Raw genomic sequence first — 23,612 nt, 5'->3', positions numbered from 1 at the left:
ATTCCCACCCCTCACGGCGCAGCACCTCAGTTGAACCTTCTAGTTACTGCTCTTCTCTCCAATTAAGGTGGCTTCCAAGAAGAAAGACCGCAAGCTCACGTCTGACGACGACCTCTCTGAGCAGGATGGAGACAACGGCAGGTTCTCTGACGATGAGGTCAGCTGCTCCTTGAACATCACGGATGAAATGAAGCGGATGTTTAATCAGCTGTGAGTATCGTGGGGAAAATCTATTCCAAAATGCAGCTTTAATCCCAGAACTCGTTGAGTTATTTCTATATGCTTGCAGAAGTACTATTTTCCTCCACCCAGTTCTCACTAGGAGTTGAACCCGAGCTGCCAGGATGGTACATACTCCAAGGAAGTTCAGATAAAATTAACAGAAGCTGATTTTTCTTCGTCCCCTGAATAGAGGAGGTCTGGCTTTCCCAGAGAGGAGAATTCCCTGTGTTTTCCCACACAATGGGGGACGGTATTTAATATATAGGAGTACACCAGAAATTCCCTAAGTAGCATTAGCTCCTCTTCTGCTGTCAGTTGGTGCCAAAAGTTCTGTTTTCAGGGGCTGTGTCTCCTTCCACCTGAATTTCATGCATAGGGGGGCATGTTTTGTACAAAAGGTGTAGGTAACTCCATTTGTTAGGACTCTTGTTTTAAAGTCTTTAGGCCTTTATTAATATTCAGTGTAATAAACACAGATTTTTGACTTCTCCACTGCTAGAATTCAGTGTGACAGCAGATAATGTGGATTTTTTAGAAAAGCAAGAGGCTAAAATTTAGCTACTAGGTTGGTAATGCATTTAGGTTTGGGGTTTGTTCTTAAAGCTGTGCTGTGATACCCAGTTTTTAGTGGTGTTGCTAATGCCATTCTTATCTGGTCCTTATTTGGCACATAGTGCTGCAGGAATCTTGTTACATGCAAATAGGGTTGATGTAGAAAAGTGTTCATGACTTACTGAGAATGGTACATGTCTAAAGATATCTGGGTTTGGGGGCTTTGTGAGGTAGAAAAGACTATTTTACAAATAACTGAATAGCTTCTCTCATTAACAGAAACTGAAAGCAACTTGCATTTTATCTATAATGAACTTAATCTTTAGGTGTGCAGTAGTAAAAACTCCAAATGCGATTGGCTTTGAGCGGTGTGTATGGGTAAAAGCAAGCAGCAGTCGGGACTTCTGACAGGGATAGCTCTTGCAAAAAGAAACCGCTTTGAAGAGGGTGAATTGCAAAAGGCATAATCACATATGTCCAAGTTTATTGGATTTTTCAAGAATTATTTTTTAACAGTCATGCTGAGCATAGACAAATAGTCTGTCTCGTTTGCCAAGCTCTTCAGCCTCCTAAGGACAGTATCGGACTGGGCTTCCTGCCTGAGATGTTATCTGCTTCAAAGGAAGTGAGCTAAAGTAACAAAAATGAATCAATCTGAAATGAGCAGACTGCTTCTGGGAGCAAGTTCAGACTTTGTCAGGCCTCCTTAACAAAGACAAGAAGCAGCTACTCGTGTTTCACCCTGCTGCTGTTCAAACCAAAAGGGACCGAGTGCCTTCGGAAACTTGCTTTTCTTGCACAACTGACCAAACAACAGTGTTAAAGGCCATTCTCGCCACTGTTTGCTCTCAGTCTTAAGTGGCTGTAGTAGTATCTTTGTTTTTCAAGTCAACAATAAGTATCTATACTCACCTTGCACATCATTTCGGGGTTCAGTTTTTTCACAGCTGTTACTTTTGAAAATAACATTAAGCGCTGCAGGGAGAACGTTGGCCGAACTTCAGCATGAAAATCAGCAGGGAGTCTTCTAGTGGCTGTTTCTTGTAAAATCCCTCGAACTGTTTGGGCTTATTTTCCCATGTTATAAAAGAATAGCGTAAAACATTCTTGTGGTTTTGCAAAACCAGGGGAAACTAATGTGCAGCACCATCTGGAGGACAGAGCTGGGCTGTGTGCTGGAACCGCGGACAGGACAAGGAGCTCTTATTGTGCTCCGGGGTGGCAAAGAGCCCAGGAACAGGGGCTTGGACAGTGGCAAAGCCTGTTTGTAACAACCGCGAGGCTTTTCAGCCGCTGCATTGTCTCCTTCATTCAGTTCTCACTGTCTCTTTTTTTCTAGAAGATTAATTAAAGGACTGGGGGAGTGGGGCTGGAGTGCTTTTCACTCATGCTTTTCCTGTTATCTTAACAGTCGGGAGACATTCGATTTTGATGATGACTGCGATAGTTTAACATGGGAGGAGAATGAGGAAACGTTGCTTCTTTGGGAAGACTTCACAAACTGCAATCCTTCAATTGACCTCCAAGGAGAGGTGAGTTTATATCCATTATTTTCTTGAACTATTCTCTGCAGAAACTGTATCCCTCAGCTGCTCTTTTAGCCATGTGAGCCTTTGGATGTTTGACTGGTGATCTAGTTTGCCACGCAAACTTGCTTTGATTTTTAAAATCCTCTTAGTGCTTTCTCTCTATGGTTGCTTTTCAGTCTGTGCAATCACTTCATTTGCCAAACTTCATTTCCTCTGTTCCTTCAAACTGAGTCTTTAATGCGTACCAAGCGAGTGTCAAAGGATCCAACGCGTCTCGCTGTTCCAGGAGCGTCACACAATCTGTCACCCTAAGCAGTCACTTATCTAAAGCCCTATATCTTCCACACAGTGTCTCGTTTTCTCTAGATGAACATTCACACTTTAATTGTCAAAATAGTACATGTAGTGTGGGGGATAGTATTGCGCAGTTATTCTGGTGGGGAAAAAAATAAGCTCAATATGGTCTGTGGAAGATGGTGAAGTCTGTATACTCCATCCCAAACAAAGGAGCTATGGTTGCTGGACTGTGTAAGGCCCCGGGGATCTTCTGAACCTGTGAATCTTGTGCTTCCATCTTCCCAGTCAATAGGAATCTCCCGGTGTTGGTGGATAATAAACAGCTTGCATTTAATCCTTGAGATCCCACACGCCGTCAGCTAATGGCTGCATGCTGCCTCGTTCAGGGACTCCTGAGCCTTTTTAAACAGACCTAAAGACAGATTGAAATTCCAAGGTCTGGCTTTGCGCAGGTCATCTTAAAGGTGACGCTATTATTTAATTACTGAGTAGCATGAGAGCAGTAGGTAAGAAATAATCATGCCTTCCTCCATCAGCGCTGGTGTGGAAAGGTGCTGAGGCAGCAACCTCCTGAATATTGTCTTGTGTTGACTGCCGGTTGTGTTTAATGTACGTCTTCCCGTTTGTGGATCGTCTGGCGTACTCTGAGACTGCGGAGATTACTGAGAAGTGCTGGGACTGCAGAAAGCAGCGTACTTCGCTACACGTCGTCTTTGGAGCAGGGAGAGCGGCAGAGTGATAATGTGTGGCCACGTGCTGGAATTAGTGACAGATTTATTTGCATATACCCATGTATGCATGTATAAGCATAGCTATCAGAGGAATATTGCCGAACTCAGACCTTCCATGCGAAAACTCTGAAGGTTTTAAGAAGCTTAAATCCTTCTAAATGAAAATTATACAAGGAAAGGGTAGATTTGTCTTGTAGATGGAGATTCAGAATAAAGACTGCTCCGTCTGTGCCTGGTCTTTAACATAGTGCTTTACATCCCTGAATCTTCCTTCCACTGGCTTTATTCCTTTCAAGTTCTTACGCCGTGCCCCAGCACCTTCTTTTCTGACCTTCCTCCTTAAAGCGCTTCTGCATATAAAAGGATAAGTAAAATGATTCTTGTAGCTATAGCCTGGGTAGCCTGACATTGAGAGCAGGTACGATCCTGATAAAGCTGTCACAGATGCGGCCAAAGGATGGAAACACAGTTAATACTCACTAAACTGATGGTGATTTTTTTCTGGAAAAGGGAGGTAGATAATAAGATAAGAGAGAACAATTATATTCTTTTAGCGTCTTTGTGACGTGCTATTTACTTTGTAGCCCAGGCTGCACTTGTCAATCCAAAGCAAGGATGATACAGGAGCTGTTGCCCAGCAGGATGTTTCCTTTGGGACAGCACATGTTCTTAGGTGCAGTATTTTCATCAGTAATGTGCTGGCGTGAGCTTGGTTTATCTAGCAGTGAAGAATTTCAATAGGAATGAATGTGTGCAAAGCATATGTGTGAGGTAATGGAGACTGAAAGGACTCGAGAGTAATAATATGGAATTGGAAAATGAGAATTCCAGTGCAAAGCTGTACATAGTGCTGTGGTCAGTGCAAGGAAAAAATGAGTTTCATGGCTGGTGAGCAATTATAACCTATCTAAATGTGAGCAGACGGAGAAGGGTTCAGGAAAATCCCTGGTTTTGGTTCTTTGGCATGTGTCAGGTCTATGTGCTTAATTGCTGGAGCCTTGCTTTCCAGGTTCCTTGATCAGAGGCTTTGTCTTTGTCCAAAGCTGTGGTCATGGTACAAAAATGTGTTTCCTGGTTTGTCAGTTTTGAGAAGCAGAATATTCCTTACGTGGATAAAAATGTATTGAAAAAATCTTTGCATGAAAAAGCATAACAACTTGCATTTCTGAATGACGTTACATAACAAAACCTTCTGTCTGCTACTGAATTCCTTGTTAGGTTCTGGCTAATTCTTTGTGTCCTTCTTTCCCCTGCAGGAAGAAAACCTGGGAAACTTGATCCATGAAACAGAGTCTTTCTTTAAAACGAGAGACAAGGAATACCAAGAAACAATAGGGCAGATAGAGGTAAGGAAGTGGTTCATAGCCACGTGAGTTGTTTCTAGTGGATGAAAACAGCGTTTTGGTCCTGTATACCCACAGAGGAAAGGTGGAATATCTTTAGATCTAAGAATGCAAAGGTGTTTTTCTTTGATATGCCCTTGGGATCTTTCCTAAATACCAGTCTCTGTACAGCATTATTGTTGTGTAAGCAGAAATCTGTAGCCAGTGGAGAGAGAACCTTCAGAACAAAGAGAATGAAAATGCACTATTATTCTTTTTCCCCTATTTGTCTTGCACATCCACCGTCACCCTGGGAAATGCTTTACAAGACGTGGCCTCCAAGGTTGCCAGACACAACAGCTGTAGCTTCGCACAGTCTCTGCCCTGCCTAGAATATGCTTTCATTAATTACTGTGTGTTGACAAACAAGATGCCAAGCAGCAGAAAAAACACTCAGGGCTGTTTAAAAACAGTGTTGAGCTGTTTTTAAACTGAGGTCACGCATACATTGTGCGGGTGTTCTGGTTTTGCTCTGGGCAGCTTTAGCATCCCCACCAGTTTGTAAAATGGAGTGAAGCTGGGAGAAGCTGCTAACAAGTCACCTTTGGCTGATTATTTCCTCTTTATTTTGTTTCTCCTATTTCTTACAGCTGGAATTGGCCACAGCCAAGAGTGACATGAATCGCCACCTTCATGAATATATGGAAATGTGTAGTATGAAAAGGGGCCTGGATGTACAAATGGAAACCTGTCGTAGGCTTATCAAAGGCTCAGCTGACAGGTAGTAAAATATTCCCATTCTGCCTGGGGTGCTTCAGGGATTTATTTTGCTCTTGTTTCCTGCCAAAGGCCGTAGTATCATTTTGCCCTAAAGCTTTGGCCTTCCAATAATCTTGTTTCGTTCAGGGTCAAATATCAGTCTTAAAAGACGCCCTATACCAACGTATAGGTTCCTACACACAGTAACACCTTTAAGGATTCAACAATGTTGAACTCTAACTTGGACTGACGTTTAGTCTTAACATCATAGATCTAGAACTCTTACAAAAGGCCACATTAAATCTTGACTGTGGACTTAGATGAGGGATTTGGGTTTTAATCCTCTCACGTGTTAAGAACCCTTTACTGTGGAGGATTTTTCTTCAGTCTTGCTCACCCCCAGTACACACTCTGTCTTAAGAACAACAAGAAGAGAAACTTTGGAGTTTTTGAGATTGTATGTAGTGTGGATGAGGAGATGTTTGTTGGACTTAATTTCCATTTCCCCATCCATAAATCTAGGGTGGCCCTTTTGTTTGAATAGGAGAGGGCAGGGCTGGGGTAGCAACACATGAGAAGCTTAAGTTTACTAATGATACTTCCTGTAAACCTAAAGTTTAATGTTAACAGGGGATACCTTAAATTATTTTGGGAAGTGAAAGTGGCCGTTTTCTTTAAAGGTTTCTTTTTTAAAAATTACTTTGTCAATGCTATTTGTTTGTCTAAAGCTCGCTCTGAATTTGTCTACAGAAATTCTCCATCTCCCAGCTCTGTAGCCAGCAGCGACTCAGGAAACACAGATGAAATTCAGGATGAGTTGGACAGAGAGACGGATGTGGAGCCCATGGTCAGCTGATACGTAGTTGGGCTGTTCCAGTGAAAGGGAAGATACGAGAAAAAGATTTAAGAAGCTATACACTGACGTGGGAATAAAAAAAAGACTTGTAAGCCCTTGCACGGGGTTTCTAAGGACTCATTCCTACACGCATCCTCACCCCACCCAAGGATTGGTGCTGTACATTTCTATTGTTATACAAATCATAAATGCAGAGTCCTGTAAGAAAACATGGTGTTTTAATTGTGCCTTTGCCCCAAGCTGAGCCACTTGGAGCTCCAGTGGAATATTAATAGCAGATGTTTTTATAAAAAAATCTTACTTATAAAAAAATCTGGTGGCAGCAGAGGATGATGCTGCAAAGGCTCTGGGTATTTCAATAAGCTTATGGTTTTATTGAACTGCTGCACTGATTGGCAAAAGGAACGCTGGCAAAATGAGACACGAAGCCAAGACTATTATGGTACAATTACCAATGTCTGGCAGAACAAAAGAATGCCTCCAAATTGAACTGTAAACATTTAAAAATAATAGTGGGTTTAGAAGAGAGCTTTTAGGATTAAGCAGTTATACAATATTAAAAGGAATGTCTTCACTCCAGCTTTTGGGGGGAAGGAGTCTTTGGGATTTGTACGAGCTCTCTACTAGACTCCAGAATCTGAAGCAGCGAATCTCAGCTCGGTGGCAAAGCGGGGGGACAAAGGAGGGTTCTGTGGGGTGGGACTATCACTGATAAACTACTATGCAAAAAAAAAAAACAACAAAAACTACAAAAAAAGCTCGCCTTATTTATATGGAATGTTTGGTCCCTGCTGGGCTACAGTTATCTCTTGGGGAAAGGAAAGCTAAAAACACATTTGCACATGTTATTATCTGTAGAGCTTCTTTTGAGGAGGAATGTCATATTACAATGCCTTTGTTCCCGGTGATTGGATTACGAGGGGAATCAGCCCTTCAGTTCCCATGTTGGTTTGTATTTTTTTTCAGGATTTTTTTCTTTTGAAACCATAGCGTTTGCAGATTTACTTTGCTGACAGGGAGATAACTCCATTTTATGCTGCTTTCATGATGTTTAGAGTGGGGTAGTTGAAGCACCGGGATAAACTGACATGCGGTGGTTTAGATGGAGGCTTGAGACGTGACATTGGGAGGGTTCCCAGACCACTGTTCTTCGGAAAAGCTGAACGTCGGAAAATACCGTAATCCTTTTTAGGGCGTAGTAACATGAATCCCCAATTACTGCTGCCCTAGCATTAGGGAGGAACAGCCGTGTGCTTTTTCTGTGAGAAGATCTAGGCTTTGTCAATCTTTCTGTATTTTTACACAGGAGAAAGCAGCACCCAAAGTCAGATCACTTGGTGGTATTTGAGGAAACTCTGGCATCATCAAGCTCTTCATGGTTATAATGGGAATTGTAGCACCTCAGCCAGGTAAAAACAGGGTATAAACCTCAGCCAATAATCTTTTTGGTTTGTTTTTTTAGACCAAGATTGAAAGTGTAGTTAATACTGCCTAGAGGTAGCTGTGTAGTTAACTAGACTTGGAATAAATACCAAATGTATTTATTTTCTTTTCCTGCCAGGAAGCTTAGAAACTGCTTTGTAGGAGCAGTGCTAGGACTGGACAGGGAAATACCCGATTTAAGCACCCTCTCAGTGTTATGTAAAGGTAAGCTGGCCAATCTTTTTAGCTTCCTGAGTATTTACTTCCAAGCCTCTCTTATGTATTGATCTGAAACCAGGGCGGTTGCATTGTAAGCGTACAGCCAGCGTAGATCAGCGTTGCTTTCTTCCAAAAAGAGCACAAGTGTCTCAGCAAACAGCACGTTCCTGGGCAGAAATCTGCTCGGTCTCGCACACCCGGGCAGGACCTCGGTGGGTTTCTGCTCGCACCGAAGCTGTGGGTACAGTAATATGTCCAATTTCGGTTGCTTTGGTGCTGCCTGGAGTTTGGTCGCTGTTCAGCTCCGGCTGCTCGGACACGGTGGTGCTTTTAGGCCACGTGAATCAAACGGGACTCCCTGTGGCTTTTCAGATTGAGGAAGGGTACTGGGATGATCCGTCTGGATCCACACTTGGTGGCTTCTGTCCCAAGCAAATAGATCCAAGGACATTCTCGTGGTTTCCCTACTGATGGCAATACTCAGTGCGGTTACTCACAGAGTAGCTAGCAACTTCTTGGTTCTTGTGGTGTGGGTTAGGGGCTTTTTTTCAAAGCCTACTTCATCGTGTAAATGTAGATGACTTATCTCTGGAAAAGAAACTATATTCCAAAGTGCTCATTCCTATGATTTCTTAGGTGGCCTGAGCGGTAAATGTCACGTTCGCCAAGGCTGCGAGTTGGGGTTGGGTGGGTGGGGTGAGAGATGTGATATATTTTTGAGGGGGCTGGGACTGCATGTTTTCAATCAAGTACTCTTAAGGTTTTCAAGCCTGGATGAACTTCAGCTGCTAATACGTCGTTTCTCAGGAGGCTGAGAAACCATCTGCCAAAGCTGAACGTCTGTAACGCTTTAGTGACTTTGGTGGGGACACGGTTAAGCCTTGCACAGTGAATCAGCTCCCCTCAATCATTAAATGCTCTTTGGTACCGGATAAACGGAGCGATTTTAAGGGCCGTCCGGCTTAGCTGCTGGTGTTTGGTTAATTTTCTTTCAAACTCAGCGTCCTAGAAAGAAAACGGCTGAGTATTTTTGAAACTAGGGTTGAGGGTAGGAAGGAATATCCTTGGTTTGATGGCAAGAGCTGAGCGAGGGAGCAGAAATTCAGCGGTGGGCACAAGCCGGTTGTAACCTGCGGTTTATCTCGGAGCCATAATCACGAGGATTATAATCCATATAGTGCTGCGTTTGGTAAGTGTACGGGATGTGGGTCCATAGTAGAGGGTAGAGAAATAACGTGTACGGTGGTGATGTGTATGACGGTAAATTACCGTGGTTGTCGGTGTCTTTCTTATAACCGTATGTAATCCATTTTTAGAGCAGAAAAGGTGGTTTTGTAGTCGGGATCGGGGGTTTATTTTCCTTTAGGACCGTGTAGGACTCGGTGGATCAACCTCTCGGCAGTTGTGAGGGTTGGTCCTTGACCATTGCCCTGGGAGGACTTGGGGTTCGTTTCAAGCGATGCTGCTGATCCAGCTGCCAGTGCTCCCGTTCTGTTGCGTTTAAGTACAAACCAGATCAAAAGCTTGCCAGAAAAAAAAGGTGAAAATGCTGGAAATGATTTTGATGACCTCTTTCCCTTCCCTTCGTAAAGCTGTAAATACTTTATTTTTGTTTTCTATTCTTAATGCGGTGTCATATTGACACTTTTTTAGACGTACAATCAGAAAATCCTCCTCATTGTTTCTCATTTTTTAAAAGGGGTTTTCAAGGAAGCAAATTTTTTTGCTTGTTAGCAGTGTAATAACAGATCAAATTCCTAACATGGGTTTGTACAAAAAAACATGTTTTCAGTAAACAAATGGCAGTTGCTTTTGTGGATGCATGTTGTGAAAAAATGTCCAAAGAATAATGTGGTACAAATGATTTTGTTTTCAAAGACTTAGTAATGATCATAGTTCACACAATGAAAAACACAAAAAGCTTTTACAAAAATGCGTCGGGGGGGGGAATGTAATGAAACTCATCTAAGCTAAATGTGTAATCTATTTATAAAAAACACACTATATATTCTATTTTTATTAGAGGTTTTTAAAGTGCAAACAGAATTCTGTTAGCAAATGCTATTATTCCCTTGTAAAGTATCTTCGGGACTCCAAATTCTCCAACGGTTTCAAGCGACAACACAAATAATGGAGCAGGTTTGGCTGCGAAACACTCGCCCATCGCTTCCTCGGAGCGGGAGGGAGAGCAAAACAGGTTCAGGGCTTTGCTGCGACTGCACAATTGTTGCTGTTTCCCCTGTTTTGCAGTTTTTGGGTTGTTTTTCTCCTGATTCTGCTGGAGAGGGTAAGGACACAGCAGCACAGCAACCTTATAGTCTGCCCCAAGGAGCATTTGTGGTGACCTGCTTGGAAGAGAAATTATAATCATCTACACCGCTCTGAATTGGAATTAACTTGATGAAACAACATAAATCAGAATCGTGCCTGAATAGAGATCTAAAGCTACTTCTAATATGAAATTACTATTTATTTTTTTGGCATAACCATTCCTGCCAGCAAAAATACCAGCGGGGTGGTCGGCAAAGCGGCGGCGATGGGCGGGTGCTCGCAGCCTCGGCACCTAAACCAGACATTGCCTTGTGTTTCCCTCTGGAAAAACAGGGAACATCATTTGTGTTGGAGCACACGAGGTAGCAAATTGCACCACCGGGATGTCTCCGTTTCACATTTTAGAGCGGAATGTTGCAATGTTTGTCACAGCAAAACGAAGAACTGGTGGTAATAATATCCCGATGAGGATTTCCCACGTTTGGCTTTAGGACGTCTGGTATTTTATTCTTTTGCAGGGGGCCAGGACTTGGTTGCAGGGGAACACCCGGGTTTTTAAAGTATTTGCTTTCAGTGTTAAGTCGCCCAAATCCTTTATTTTGTTTTTCCCAGCTTTTAGTAGAATGTAACTTCTGTCAGTTTAAGTTTTAAGTGAGAAATTGCCAGTAATGGCAACAAATAGTATCCTGGTGTTAATAACGTTGGTTTTAGGGGTGAACTAGAAGCACTACCTGCCAAATTCTGAATTCGCTGAACCCAAGTCTTGGCAGAGCAGTGAAGAAACACTCGCTTATTTCTTTTTGTCTGTTTTTGTGTGTGGTTCAGTGTCTTAAGCCCCTTCCGCGTTGGCGGGAGCCTCTCAAAGCTTCTCTTTTGAAGAAGCAGCAAATGGTGTGTGAGAAGTGGGTACCTGATACTTGTAGAAATCCCAATTCCCTCCTCATTTGGGGCAGCCCAACAGCAAAGCGCTTCTGTCAGCACAGGGGGGGCTCGTAGCTCTGGCCGGCTCCATTTATGGAGGAAATAATGATTTTAATACTTCAAATAAACGCTGGGGTCATTCAAACCTGTGTTATTTCTATGGCAGAACACCCCGGTACCCCCGTGCCACAATCCCTGCGCAGATTTCATCTGAAATCTCTTTCTGTATTAGTGTTGAGGATGATGACAATCTCGGTCACCAAACGCACCTCTTGTGTAACGTGGTTTCACCAAAAGCGACACATAATTCAGCCCTTCGAACACCTTCCCTGCGGCTAAAGTGTACGTAGCTGTTCTGCCAAAATCAATTATTTATTAATTAACGCATCGAAGTGGAGGGTATTGATGATTCTTTCCCCACGCTGTGTTACTTCTTGTCGGTTCCTCTTAGGTCATGTAAGAGTTTCTTTTATACACATGAAAACAGACTACTGATCAATGTGGAAATGAACCTGTTTACTGTACTGTTGTAAATATTGTGCTTTATATTCTGTATATCAGCTTATTTTAAAGAAAACAAAGAAAAAGACTGAACTGATGATGCTATTTGATCTCTGGTGAGGAAAGGACGAAGGATGAACCAGTTTGCTCCGGAGTCGAGATGTAAATTGATGTTTCTCTGTGGCTGGAATTTGCAAGCAGACCAAAGGGTACATGTATTTTTGGGGATGGAATTTAATCCCCTGTAGCCGGGGCACCGAGAACCACCCGCAGCGCGAGCCCGAACCATTCACCCTTCCAGCAGATTATCTCCATTTGCCTTTTTTTAGTGCCAAAACCAAACCCCCCGACCCTCCCAGGTCTGCTCCTCACACAGCGCTCCGGGCTCCCGTCCGTCCGTCTGTCCATCCTCGGCCCCGCTGGCCCTCCGGAGCGGTTCATCCTTCGGCGCTCGGCCCATCGGGACCCCATCCCGCAGAGGGGGGAGCGGGAGCTGGTGATGAAAACGGGTCATTGTCCTTTTCTGGTGACAAGGAAACAAAAAAAAATATATAAAATAAATACCAAACTCCTGGTTAATGGCTCTGTGTGCGTTAATTCTTGGGTTGGAAAACACCTTTAAAGCAAAAACTGCTTGTGCGTTTGGAGCTTGGGCTGGGGGAACCTTCCTCGGGGCTTGGCAGGTGATTTGGGCTCCCAAAATACTCCAAACCCCCCTTAAAAATCCGTGTCTTTCAGCTGCAACTCTTAAAGTGCCGATATCCTTTCTGCAAATAAAAATAACCAATCGCAAACCAGCCTCTGCCCGGGCCAGGCCCCGTTTTGGGCTAAAATCCTCCTCTATTGCTAATTGTTAGTTGCTATGGGGAACCGCAGCAGCCGCCTCAGCTCGTGTTTCTCTTTCTCCCCTCGCAGGTTCGATCCCGGAGCCGCCGCCGAGGCCGGAGCCGCCGCCGGAGCCGCCTCCTTCGGGTGGGTGGGCGCTTCGCTTTGCGCTTAATTACTAGGGGGGGTTAATTATTTTTAGCTCATTCCAGCGCCCCGCCCCTTCCCACGTGCGGCAGCGCGCGGCCGCGCCGTTGGCCGGGCGCAACCACCGCAGCGGCGGGACGGGGGGGTTGGGGGAGGGACAGGCGAGGCCGCCCCATTCCCGCCCAACGGGAGGGGGGGAGGACACGCCCCGCAGAGAGTGCACGAGTGTGGGGTGGCTCCGGGAGCGACCCGCTTCCCTCTCTATTTTTTTTATTAATTTATTTTATGTTCTTGTCTTAATCTCCCCCCCGTGTTTGGGAGCGGCCGTTGGACGCGGAGCGCGGCGGGGCCGGGATGTGGCGGGCGCTGCGGGGGCTGCGCGGCCGCGGGTGAGTGCGGGGTCCCTGTGCCCCCCGGCCGCGCCTCCTGTGCCCCCTCCTGCCCCCTCCTGCCCCCTGCGCTCCCCTTCCCCGGGGACACACAGCAAACCCCACCGAACCCCCGTTCCTGCTGTGTTCCCACGCGTGGCCGCGCAGAGGGAGCCCGGGGGGTCCCTTTGCGTTGCCTTTGTTCGCTTTTGCTGCCCCAGCCCCCCCATATTTCTTACCGAGCACCTTCTTTGCTTCCACCCACTGTTCTTTCTCCACTTCTTTGCACTTTTTTTTTCCCTTTTTGCCCCTTTTTTTAGGGAGGGGGGGCAAAATTGCTGAGATGGGCAATTTAATGCTGGAGCGGGGTTGGCAAATGCACAGCCCGAGCTGGCCAAGGTCCGGCTGCTCACTGGACTGTGCCAGGCCCTGGACTTCGCCAGGGGAGCAAACCACATCGATTCGGAGCTTATTTTGTGCGTAGTCCCTTAAAAAGTCCTTTTCGAGCAGCTTTTCTAGAGCAAAGAGAAGGGAGAGCCGGATGGGAGCCGTGTCAGGCTTGGTTCTTGGCTCCACCATCGTCACCGATGGGTGGGATGACAGATATCATGGTGTTGTGCCTGGGCTTGCGTAGCTGGTTTGGCCAAGGAGCGCAACGTAAAACAATAAAACACGTTATTGGAGCTGGGGTGCGGAGAGAAGGAGGAAAACAAGGAGAATTTCAGTGTCTGCTCTCTGTCTCGCAGGTGGCGATGGCAGCACCACGCGGCCATCGAGGTGACCAACGAGCCCATCCTCGAGTTTAAGCCGGGGAGCCCCGAGCGAGCAGCACTTCAGAAGGTACCGCTGCGGGGATCGGGATTTTGGCGGGGGGGGTGGTTTAAGGTCCTAGTTTGTACTTCTGGTGCTGCACAGCACCCCCACTCACTCTCCTGGGCCCCAGCTCCTTCCCTTTGGGAACAGTTGGGGTTGTCCCTCCTCTCCCCATTCCTCCAGCCCACGGACACTCCGTGAGCAGGGACAGAAGGACACCTGTCCCCAGGTGTCCCTTTGTGGGGGAGGATGGATGGATGGATGGAGGGAGGGAGGGAGGGAGGGAGGGAGGGAGGTCTGGCGGAGCTCTGTATGTGCAGCTCCCACCATAATGCTCTTTTCCTCCTCATCCTCCTCCTCTCGCTCAGGCGCTCGCCGACCTGAAGGGCAAGACAGAAGCCATCCCCTGCGTGATCGGGGGCGAAGAGGTGTGGACACCGACGGTGCGGTACCAGCTGTCGGTGAGTTTGGGGGGAAAACTCTTATTTAACAAGTGGAAACAGAACAGGAGGATGTACCCAGGAGGAGGGAGCTCTGTCAGACCGATGACTACAGAGGCTTTTCTTCGCTTTTCTTCTCTTTTCAGCCATTTAACCATGCGCACAAGGTGGCCAAGTACTGCTATGCCAACAAGGTGAGTACACCCCGCTGCTTTCCTCTTCCTTTTTTATCATCTGTCTGTTTTGGGGGGTAGTGGCAGCATTTCGCCAGGCTGTATCTCACGGGGTTGCAAACCTTGCAGTGCGATGTCCTTTGAGATTGCTGGTGAGAAATCTGGATGAAACACAAATGGCTGCTCAGATTCTGACCGGGGAGGCTCCAGAGGCCACTGTTGGCTCTTCTGGGGATCTCGGAATAAATTGGTACCAGGAGGTGCAAATTTGGGATTGTGACGGGAAAATGGCTCCTGTGGTTTGTGCCTGGAGCTGGATGGTGACGTGACGGTGACGTGATGAGTTCCTCCTTGTTCCTTTCCCCTTTTCTTCCGCAGGAGCTCATTAACAAAGCCATTAACGCTGCCTTGGCGGCCAGGAAAGAATGGGACCTGAAACCTGTCCAGGACCGAGCCCAGATCTTCCTGAAAGCAGCCGACTTGCTGAGCGGCCCCAGGCGAGCGGAGGTGCTGGCCAAAACCATGGTTGGGCAGGTAAGGGGGATGCAGGGTTGACATTTGGGGTGAATGGGAGGGAATTTGGGGAACTGGGAGCCGGGGAAGCTCAGCAGGAAGAGCTGCCGAGGGATTATTTTGGGTGCGAGTCTTTGAACTGAGTAGGAGCAGAAATGGGCTGCAATGATCAGGGGTTTTCCTTGCAGAATGGGAAAGGGGAGGCTCTGCAGGGGTGGACACGATGTCCCCTGGCAGCAGCACAAGCTGCGTTTGTCTCCGCTCGGTGCCAAGGAGCCGTGGTGGGATGTGGGCTCAAAACATGGTCCACTGCATGTGCCGTGCTGCACCTCACATTGCTGCATCCCCCAAAAACCCTCCGTTTAGTGCTTTTATTTGACACGTTAGTGCCTTTATTTGATGCGACCTCTCCCCGCAGGGTAAAACAGTCATCCAGGCAGAAATCGATGCCGCTGGCGAGCTGATCGACTTCTTCCGATTCAATGCCAAGTATGCGCTGGAGCTGGAGAACGACCAGCCCATCAGCGTGGACGTCAGCACCAACAGCGTTGTGTACCGGGGGCTGGAGGTGAGGGGCTGCCTGCCGCTTCTCACACTCCCTTTTTTTGCCCCAAACTCCCTGTTTTTGTGGACACGCACCCGTCCCTTTCCTCTCCCACCCACAGGGTTTCGTGGCAGCCATCTCGCCCTTCAACTTCACAGCGATCGGTGGCAACCTGGCCGGAGCTCCAGCGCTGATGGTGAGTGTTGCGGTGGTTTGGGAAAGCCAGGGATGGGGAGGACAGGCCGCAGAAAGGCTGGGAAGGGGGATCCACTCTCCCCAAGGCTGTGGTTTGCCCGGTTTGGCATCCCCAAGGGGCGAATTCAGCCCTCTTGGTACTCTGGTGCTGTTCAGTAGGTCACACCTGGGCTCCTGCTTCTGCTCATCCTTCAATCAGCTGCCTTGCAATTAGGCACAGCTGTCTTTAATTACAAGAAGGCGTTCTAGTGGCTGGATTTTAGACCTGTTCACTGATGGACAGGTGGGGTGAGGAGGAGTTGAAAAAGGCAGAATTGCCCACACCTGCTCTTGGGGGGGTTATTGTTCAGAATAAAGGTGTCTTTTTGCTTCTAGGCTGAGTTTTAAGTCAAGAGAAGGTGAAGGTGCTGCAGGGAGATGTGAATAGAGCGGGGTTTTGTTTCTCTGCTCTGTGAACAAGGCTTCAGGGTGCTGTTGTGCCCCAAAAGTGCAGTTGGTTTGTAGTTGCTCAGGTTCCCCTTGGAGGACGCTTTTTGGGTGCAGCAGGTGCGTTAGGGCGATGGTTGCAGAGAGCAGGTTGTGGCCCTGGCATTGAAATGGGAGACGAGATCCAAGGATCCATTCCAAGGATCGGTAAACAGCATTTCTGTATGTTTGCCTGTCGGGCACAGGGAGCACCTGCCTTTGCAGGGTGGGTTTTGGGGAGGGGCTGTAATAACCTGATGAATTTGGGCCGGGATTAATTAATTTATTGTTGCACTGAGGGGGAAAAAAACAAGAGGCGGCCGGTGGCACAGAGCCAAAGGGGCGGGAGCCTCCAGCAGCGCTCGGGCCCTGTGTTTTCCAGCCAATTGTGCTGTTTGCTTGTGCACGATTAATCCGGGCCGGAGGTTTTATGTCAGTGCTTTGGCTGGTACAAATACCCGCTGGGTTGTGCCAGACCCGGTAGGAGCGGGTGACGGGACTCGCGATTGTCGTAAGCACGTTTCTTAGCGGTGACGTCCCATTTCCTGAGGTGTAAACCAGGTGTGTGTTTTGTGGTTCCTCTTAGGGAAGGGAAAACTGCGTCCCTGGTAATGGGGAGTGTGAGTCTGGCACAGCGACCCGGGGTGTGAAAGGGGAGACCAGGAGCTGAGGGGAGACCTTCTGATCTCTGAACTGCCTGGAAGGAGCTTGGAGCCAGGGGGGTCGGGCTCTGCTCCCCAGGAACAAGCGCCAGGAGCAGAGGAAACGGCCTCAAGTTGCGCCAGGGGAGGTTGAGGTTGGATGTGGGAACAATTTCTTCCCCAAAGGGCTGTGGGGCATTGGAACAGGCTGCCCAGGGCAGTGCTGGAGTCACCATCCCTGGAGGGCTGGACAGACGGACATGAGGTTCTCAGGACGTGGGGCAGGGACAGAACGGTTGGACTTGATAATCTTAAAGATTTTTTCCAACCAAAATGATTCTATGATTCTATGAATTTGTGCTTTCAGCTGGCCAGGCCCATCACAGCCCTTTTCCAAACCAGTGCTGGGGCACAAGGCAGGTGTGAATCACCTGAAGATGCCGTTGCTCAGGTCCCATCCACCGCGGGCTACGGGCCGGGCTTTTGCCGGAGCATTTAAGCCTCGCACAGCCGTGTGCGGGCTTAAGCCTTTTCTCCCGTGCTGACTTTCTCCTCTCCCGCAGGGAAACGTGGTCCTGTGGAAGCCCAGTGACACCGCCGTGCTCTCCAACTACGCCGTCTACAAGGTCCTGCTGGACGCCGGGCTCCCTCCCAACGTCGTGCAGTTCGTGCCGGCGGACGGGCCCGTCTTCGGAGACACCGTCACCAGCTCCGAGCACTTCTGCGGGCTCAATTTCACCGGCAGCGCCCTGTACGTTGGGGAGGGGAGCGAATTGGGGGAACGATAGCGAGGAACCGCTGGCTGGGATGATGCCGAGCGCTCATCTGCGGGTCCTTTGATCACGTAGGTCAGCGTTGAGTAGGGCAGCAGGCAAACAACCAGCTATCCTCACCCGATGGTGTTAAAGTAGCGTTTAAAACTAATTGAAAAAATGTCTAACCAGTTTATTTTGCTGCACAGAGCGGGTTTAATGGTAAGGTGTTTCTGTTGCTAAACTCAAGGCACAGAGAGTAGCTGAAGCTGTGTGTGACAGTGCCCTGTCTCCCAGGGATGCTGCAATTTGGCTCCAGGAACCGCAGAGCGACGCCAGCCCCACCGAGATTTGCAAACCTGCTCGTCGGGGCGCGGTAGCGACGCCGAGGGCCCCGGCAGCCCGTAACGGGCCATTAAACCTGGGGACCCCGCTCCACCGACCATGGACATGGTCGGATGAGCATCATGCTTTAGCAGTGGGAAGCTCATAAATTAGTATTAGTGGCTGTGCCTCCTGCTGGGAGGTTATTAGCATTTTTATTGTTTTCCAGCCAAGGGGTTTGTCACAGTAAGGACCGAAAGGAGGGGGCGAAAGAACAGAAACTTCTGCTGGATGCTCGCTCCTGTGTCTTCACTGCAACAGTTGCTTATTTTAAAACTGTTGTGTAGTGCTATTGCCTTAACACCTATGGTTTCATTGTCAGCATCTCCTTTTCTGCTTGCAGGGCATCCCTTGTTTTGGGGAGGGACGCAGGGGTTTGCTGGGGTCCCCTGCAGCACATCGCATCACCCAGATGTGCCTTTAAACCAAGTGCCACCTCTGTGCAAAGACACAGCAGCTCCTCCTTTCTCTTCCAGGACTTTCAAGCGGCTCTGGAAGCAGGTATCCGAGAACCTGGATCACTACCGCAATTTCCCACGCCTGGCCGGAGGTAACCGCTGCGTCTTGCACCTTTTTGGGGGGGTGGGTTAGTTTCTCCCTTCCTTGGGGAGAAGCTGAAGTGGTGGCCAGGATTCCTCTCCTTGTGAGCAGAGAGCAAATGACACAGTAAATTGTGTCCTCTCCAGTATGGGATGGGCTTTTATGGTGGGGAACTGGCCCTTGGGCGGGAGGTGATGATGCTCTGGGGTTGCGGAGCCTCCACACTAAGTTTGGGAACTCGGGTCGGTCCCTTTCCCATCAGTTCTGTACATCAGCTCCAGGGTTAGAATCGTATTAATAGACTCATTTTGGTTGCAAAAGACCCTCAAGTCCAACTGCTAACCCAACACTGGCGCTAAGCTGTGTCCTTAAGAACCTCATCTACATGTGGGTTGTGCTCCCGGGATTGTGGCACTGTCCCTGTTCCCCAAAAAACACAGACTGGGCTGCCTGAGCCCCTTGCAAGGGACCTGGCCATAGTTTCTGCTTTTGGGAGGCGGTGCAGCCCTGACGACTCCTCATTTCCCTCTTTTTTTCTCCTTTTCTCCAACACCAAGAGTGCGGCGGGAAGAATTTCCACCTGGTGCACAGCTCAGCCGACGTGTCCAGCGTAGTGAACGGGACCCTGCGCTCGGCCTTCGAGTACGGCGGCCAAAAATGCTCGGCTTGCTCTCGTCTCTACGCCCCGGACTCGCTGTGGCCCCAGATCAAAGAGAAGCTGCTGGAGGAGCACGGGAAGATCAAAGTGGGAGACGTGAGCGGAGCTGCCGGGCTGCTGAAGGGCTTTGCGGCTCAGCGGGTGGTTGATGGGATTAGAGACTGCGGTAACTGGCTACTAATTCCTATTGAACCGAGCTTTTTATCCACTGGTTCTCCCCACCGCCGCCCCTCCGTGGGTCCCCCCTCCCGCTTCATCTTTTTTTTTAGTGATTAGAAATTAACTTGTAGCCAGCGTCTGCAGGAAGGATTGTGTGAGTCACTGAATACTGCAGACTAATTGAAAAGGGGGGAGCTCGAGCCGAGTTGCGTTTGGAAGCAGGGGGGGAAATGTAATTTTGGGAATTTAAGCTCCTCCTAATTTCAGAGTTAGCTTTTTTGGCATAGTATGTACTTATATTGTCTCCTTTTTGGCTTCCCACAGCCCGCCCAGGACTTTGGGACGTTTTTCTCGGCGGTGATTGATGACAAGGTGAGTTCGCCTCTCCCAGGCCAAGAAGGTAACACCACCTGGCTTAGTAAGTGTTAAGTTAAATGGGTTTTTATTGCTTATAGCAAAGTAGGAATATCAGAGCTGAGTTAGAGCTGATGATCCTCATAGCAAAGTATGACTATCAGAGGTGGATTAGAGGTGAATATCAGCCCTCTTTTGCACCCTCCTGGAGCATTGCATGGCTCAGTCGCTGCCCCTCTTGAAAAACAGGTTATTTTGCAGAAAAACTATCTCAGACAAAAGGTTCAGAGTGTCTGGGACTTTTTCCAGCTCTGCCCACCCCTCTCTAAACTGGCAGAGCAGCGTAGCCCTGAAAGGGATTGCCCAGGACTCCTTTTAGACTCCCAATCCACACTTCTTTTTCAATTATTATTTCCTTTTCTCTCAGTCTTTTGCCCGGGTCAGGAGGTGGCTGGAGCACGCTAGGAAGTCACCCAACCTCACCATCCTGGCGGGAGGCGGCTGCGACGACAGCGTCGGCTATTTCATCGATCCCTGCATCGTGGAGAGCACAGACCCGCAGGATCCCATCATGAAAGAGGTGAGAGCAGGAGGGGCCGGGGAAGGAGCAAAAGGGACAAAAATCCCCATCCCAAGGCATCTCCTGCGCACCTAGAATGGAGCTGTACCAAAAAAAATTGGTGCTGGTTTTCTTTTTGCATCACAGTTTCAGATTAATCAGGTGCTGAAACACCCACTGCTTATTTTAAGGGCTTTCCCCACTAAGTGCTGTATATATTTTTTTACCGTACAGGAGATTTTTGGCCCCATCCTCACGGTTTACGTCTACCCGGAGAAGCGGTACCAGGAGGTGCTGGATCTCATCGACACCACGTCGCCCTACGGCCTCACGGGGGCAATCTTCGCCCAGGAGAAGTAAGTGCCAAAATCGCCGCATCTCGGGAAGGAGAAGATGCTTTTCCCACTTCTGGGCTGAGCCGTCGCGCTCGCTGCTCTCCACAGCCCCGCGCTGCGCGGGGAGGGGGAAAATAAAGCCTTTCCCACAGGGCTTACCCTGCCTTTAGCCCTCCTTCTGCTGAGGAGGGAGGGGGAGGGATCTAAAGTGGGGTTTTTCGATGCGAAATTACCCCAAAGGCATCTTGTGGAGCATACGGGAGGCTGCACCCCAAAGCAGGAGGAGGGCTTAGAACAGAGTAACCTCAAAAAGGGCCCATCCTTAAGTTATACACAGCAGGGTATTTCTGCGTCGTTTTGGGCGGTACGGGGCAGGGAGGCCGTTGTGTGGCGCTCAGCGCCGGTGCTGTCCCCGCGCAGGACCATCATCGCCCAGACCCGGAGCCGCCTGCGCAACGCGGCCGGCAACTTCTACATCAACGACAAGTCGACGGGCGCCGTGGTGGCTCAGCAGCCGTTCGGCGGCTCCCGCGTCTCGGGTGAGAACAAACCCAACCCCCTCCTGCCGGTCACAGGGCGCAGCGTTGGCTGGTGTGGAAATGACACTTAGGGTCAAGTCCAACCATTAAACCAACGCTGCCAGGTCCAGCTCATCTCCATGAGACATTTCAGCTGCTCAGCCCATGTCTGGAGAGCGTTTGGGAGAAAAACACTTCAAATATAAAAAGATAACTTAGTAACTAGTAACTAACACAAGATTGCAGTGGTAACTGAAGTGTTCTGTGCTATTTCAAGCCAGAATAGTGAAGCCTAAAATAATTCCCAGGTTAGCGCTGACACAGAACTGTAATACACAAAGTATTATTATAATATTACAATGTAATGAGGGAGGGAAAGCAGCTTTGCAAGAGGTAGAAAGGGGTTTATAAAATCTTTAGGCACAATTCTTTGCAATCTTTAGAGCTCTCACAATGTTGCAAAGTAATAAAAACGTTACACGTGTATTTGTAAAGTCTGTTTAATTTTATTGGAATAAAAGTATCTTTAATGCACTCCTATATATTTTTCCTTCTAAATTGGTGGAAGATTATTTTTCTCCTACATCATATGTGATTACATATATTGTACATAATATATACTTATTATATGTAAGTATATATACACATGTGTTTGTGTGTGTCTGTGTCTGTAGATACAGACACATATATATGTATTATATCTGTATATATACACACGTGTATATATAGTATTATGTATTTGTATATACATACACATTTATATGAATATTTTATATATGTGTATGATGATATATCTGTGTATATATACACATATATATACGTGTATACATACTATATAGATATGTACTGAATGTGTGTGTATATATACATATATGTGTATATGTATGAGATATATACACATATGTATATATCAGTATGAGAGATATATATACATATGTGTATATGTATGAGATATATACACATACGTATATATATGTATGAGAGACATATATACACACACACGTGTGTATATATATGTATGAGATATATATATATGTATATGTGTGTACATGTATGTATACACACACATATGTATATCATTTATATACATATATATCTGTGTGTGTGTATATATATACACATATATATATATATATACTATTATATGTACTTACCTAAGTTGTCCGGGCTCTCGGGATGTCCCATCACCAGGAGTTCCGCAGCAGCACTGCTGCACTATTGACACTTTCTCAGGAGGCGCAAGGATCACGGACACTTTGCACAGATCCGTGCGGCAGAGACCAGAGAATCACTCCCTGTCCATTCAACTATTCCGAGTTCCTTCGGTTCCCCCCCCCTCAGCCAACAAGCGAATGGTTTTTGAAGTGAACTGTATTTGTCACCTGCTCTGAGCCGCGTTGGGCAAGTCCCTCGTCCCCCATCTCGTGCTCACCGCTGTTTTTTTTCTCCTTTGGCACAGGCACTAACGACAAACCCGGGGGTCCCCACTACATCCTGCGCTGGACGTCGCCCCAGGCCATCAAAGAGACGCACGTGCCGCTGACCGACTGGCGCTACGCGTACATGCAGTGACACCCATGCGACGCATACGTGCGGTGACACCCGCGCTACGCGTACGTGCGGTGACACCCACGCTATGTGTACATGCACTGACACCCGTGCTGCACGTACTCGCAGTGACACCTGCTCTATGTGCACATGCAGTGACACTGCTGCTACATGTACGTGCAGTGCCGCCTATGCCGCTCATCCTCGACGCACACAGTGGCTTCGCAGCTACAGCCTGCAAATAAAGCACTTAAAACTACTGATCTTTAACCTGACGAGCTTAGGTTTTATTTTTAAAGAAAAAATAAAATTATTCCTTTTTTTGCGTTAATCATTTAACAAAGTGTTTGTGGTTTTATGAGCACGCTTCGTTAGTGAATGGGGGGGTGGGTGCGTTACCTGGACCTGGGTTTCCCTTTTCCTCCTGTTTTGTCCATCCCGCACCATCCAACGTGGTTCTCTCTGAATGCGGCTGAGAACACTGGAATTAAAGCAGGAGATGGGTATATGACACCTGTAAAAAGCAAAGTCCTTCTCTTTCTCTTCTCTTCATCCCCAAGATTGTTTCACCGCGGCAGCGCCTGAGCTGCACCAGCAGCAATCCCTGCAAGTTCAGTTTCCTGTTCCAGCCTTCCTGGGACGGGGGGGAAAGCCAAGCTTATTTTAAACCTGAGATCAAAATGGTTGAAGCCCTAAGACGTATTTTCTCCCCGTTCCTGAACAAGAGCAAAACCTCCCGCACACCCAAATGGTTTTTATGTAGGAAGAGAACTTAGCAGAAGGCGCTTTGTGCCAGGAGAGGGCGGCTGCGAGTGTGGTGTCGCTTAAAACTCAGTTTAAGCGCATTATTTTGCACCCACGAAGCCAACAGCCGGGATTACCTGTACTGTGCCCTGCGGATGGTCCCGGGGTGCGCTCGGCCATTGCGCAGGGGGAGCAGCAACACCCCACTTGGTCCCAGTTTCCTTACTGGTCAGGCTGCCTTCCTGCTGGTTTTCAGCTGCTTCCACCGCTCCCATCCTTGTACGTCCGCTTGAAGGAGATGAAAACATTTAATTTAAGAGATGTTTCAATAATAG

At 47.8% G+C, this 23,612-nt stretch overlaps 2 protein-coding genes across 4 annotated transcripts in view; both read left to right on the top strand.

Annotated features, from left to right (window-relative positions):
• Nucleotides 1–12,176, top strand: part of IFFO2 (intermediate filament family orphan 2) — a 41,095-nt gene extending 28,919 nt beyond the window's left edge. For 2 of the 3 annotated variants that reach the window (XM_082069656.1, XM_082069655.1), the window contains 5 exons: nucleotides 68–210; nucleotides 2,186–2,306; nucleotides 4,588–4,677; nucleotides 5,304–5,434; nucleotides 6,163–12,176. In XM_082069656.1, the coding sequence (XP_081925782.1) occupies nucleotides 68–210; nucleotides 2,186–2,306; nucleotides 4,588–4,677; nucleotides 5,304–5,434; nucleotides 6,163–6,268 (591 nt within the window). In that variant the 3' untranslated portion in view covers nucleotides 6,269–12,176. The remainder of the gene's footprint in view (nucleotides 1–67; nucleotides 211–2,185; nucleotides 2,307–4,587; nucleotides 4,678–5,303; nucleotides 5,435–6,162) is intronic. The other variant, XR_014185767.1, reaches the window with a different exon arrangement.
• Nucleotides 12,177–12,786: 610 nt separating this feature from the next.
• Nucleotides 12,787–22,864, top strand: ALDH4A1 (aldehyde dehydrogenase 4 family member A1). The gene is made up of 15 exons (XM_082069654.1): nucleotides 12,787–12,963; nucleotides 13,689–13,782; nucleotides 14,124–14,216; nucleotides 14,342–14,389; nucleotides 14,747–14,902; nucleotides 15,300–15,449; nucleotides 15,547–15,621; nucleotides 17,290–17,477; nucleotides 18,339–18,412; nucleotides 18,960–19,156; nucleotides 19,544–19,591; nucleotides 20,001–20,153; nucleotides 20,367–20,488; nucleotides 20,888–21,006; nucleotides 22,445–22,864. The coding sequence occupies exons 1-15, from the start codon at nucleotides 12,929–12,931 to the stop codon at nucleotides 22,555–22,557; spliced, it is 1,665 nt and encodes a 554-aa protein (XP_081925780.1). The 5' UTR covers nucleotides 12,787–12,928; the 3' UTR covers nucleotides 22,558–22,864.
• The last annotated feature ends 748 nt before the right edge of the window (nucleotides 22,865–23,612 follow it).

The sequence above is a fragment of the Streptopelia decaocto genome (assembly GCF_964273445.1).
Source record: "Streptopelia decaocto genome assembly, chromosome: 20".
Taxonomy (NCBI): domain Eukaryota; kingdom Metazoa; phylum Chordata; class Aves; order Columbiformes; family Columbidae; genus Streptopelia; species Streptopelia decaocto.
The sequence above is the reverse complement of the archived record's forward strand: the minus strand, read 5'-3'. Positions and strand labels throughout refer to the sequence as shown.

Coding starts and splice junctions, on each gene's coding strand:
- ALDH4A1 (XM_082069654.1), top strand. CDS start 12,929: ATGTGGCGGGCGCTGCGGGGGCTGCGCGGCCGCGG. Junction 13,783..14,123: donor AGCGAGCAGCACTTCAGAAG/GTACCGCTGCGG, acceptor CCTCTCGCTCAG/GCGCTCGCCGACCTGAAGGG. Junction 21,007..22,444: donor CGGCGGCTCCCGCGTCTCGG/GTGAGAACAAAC, acceptor CCTTTGGCACAG/GCACTAACGACAAACCCGGG.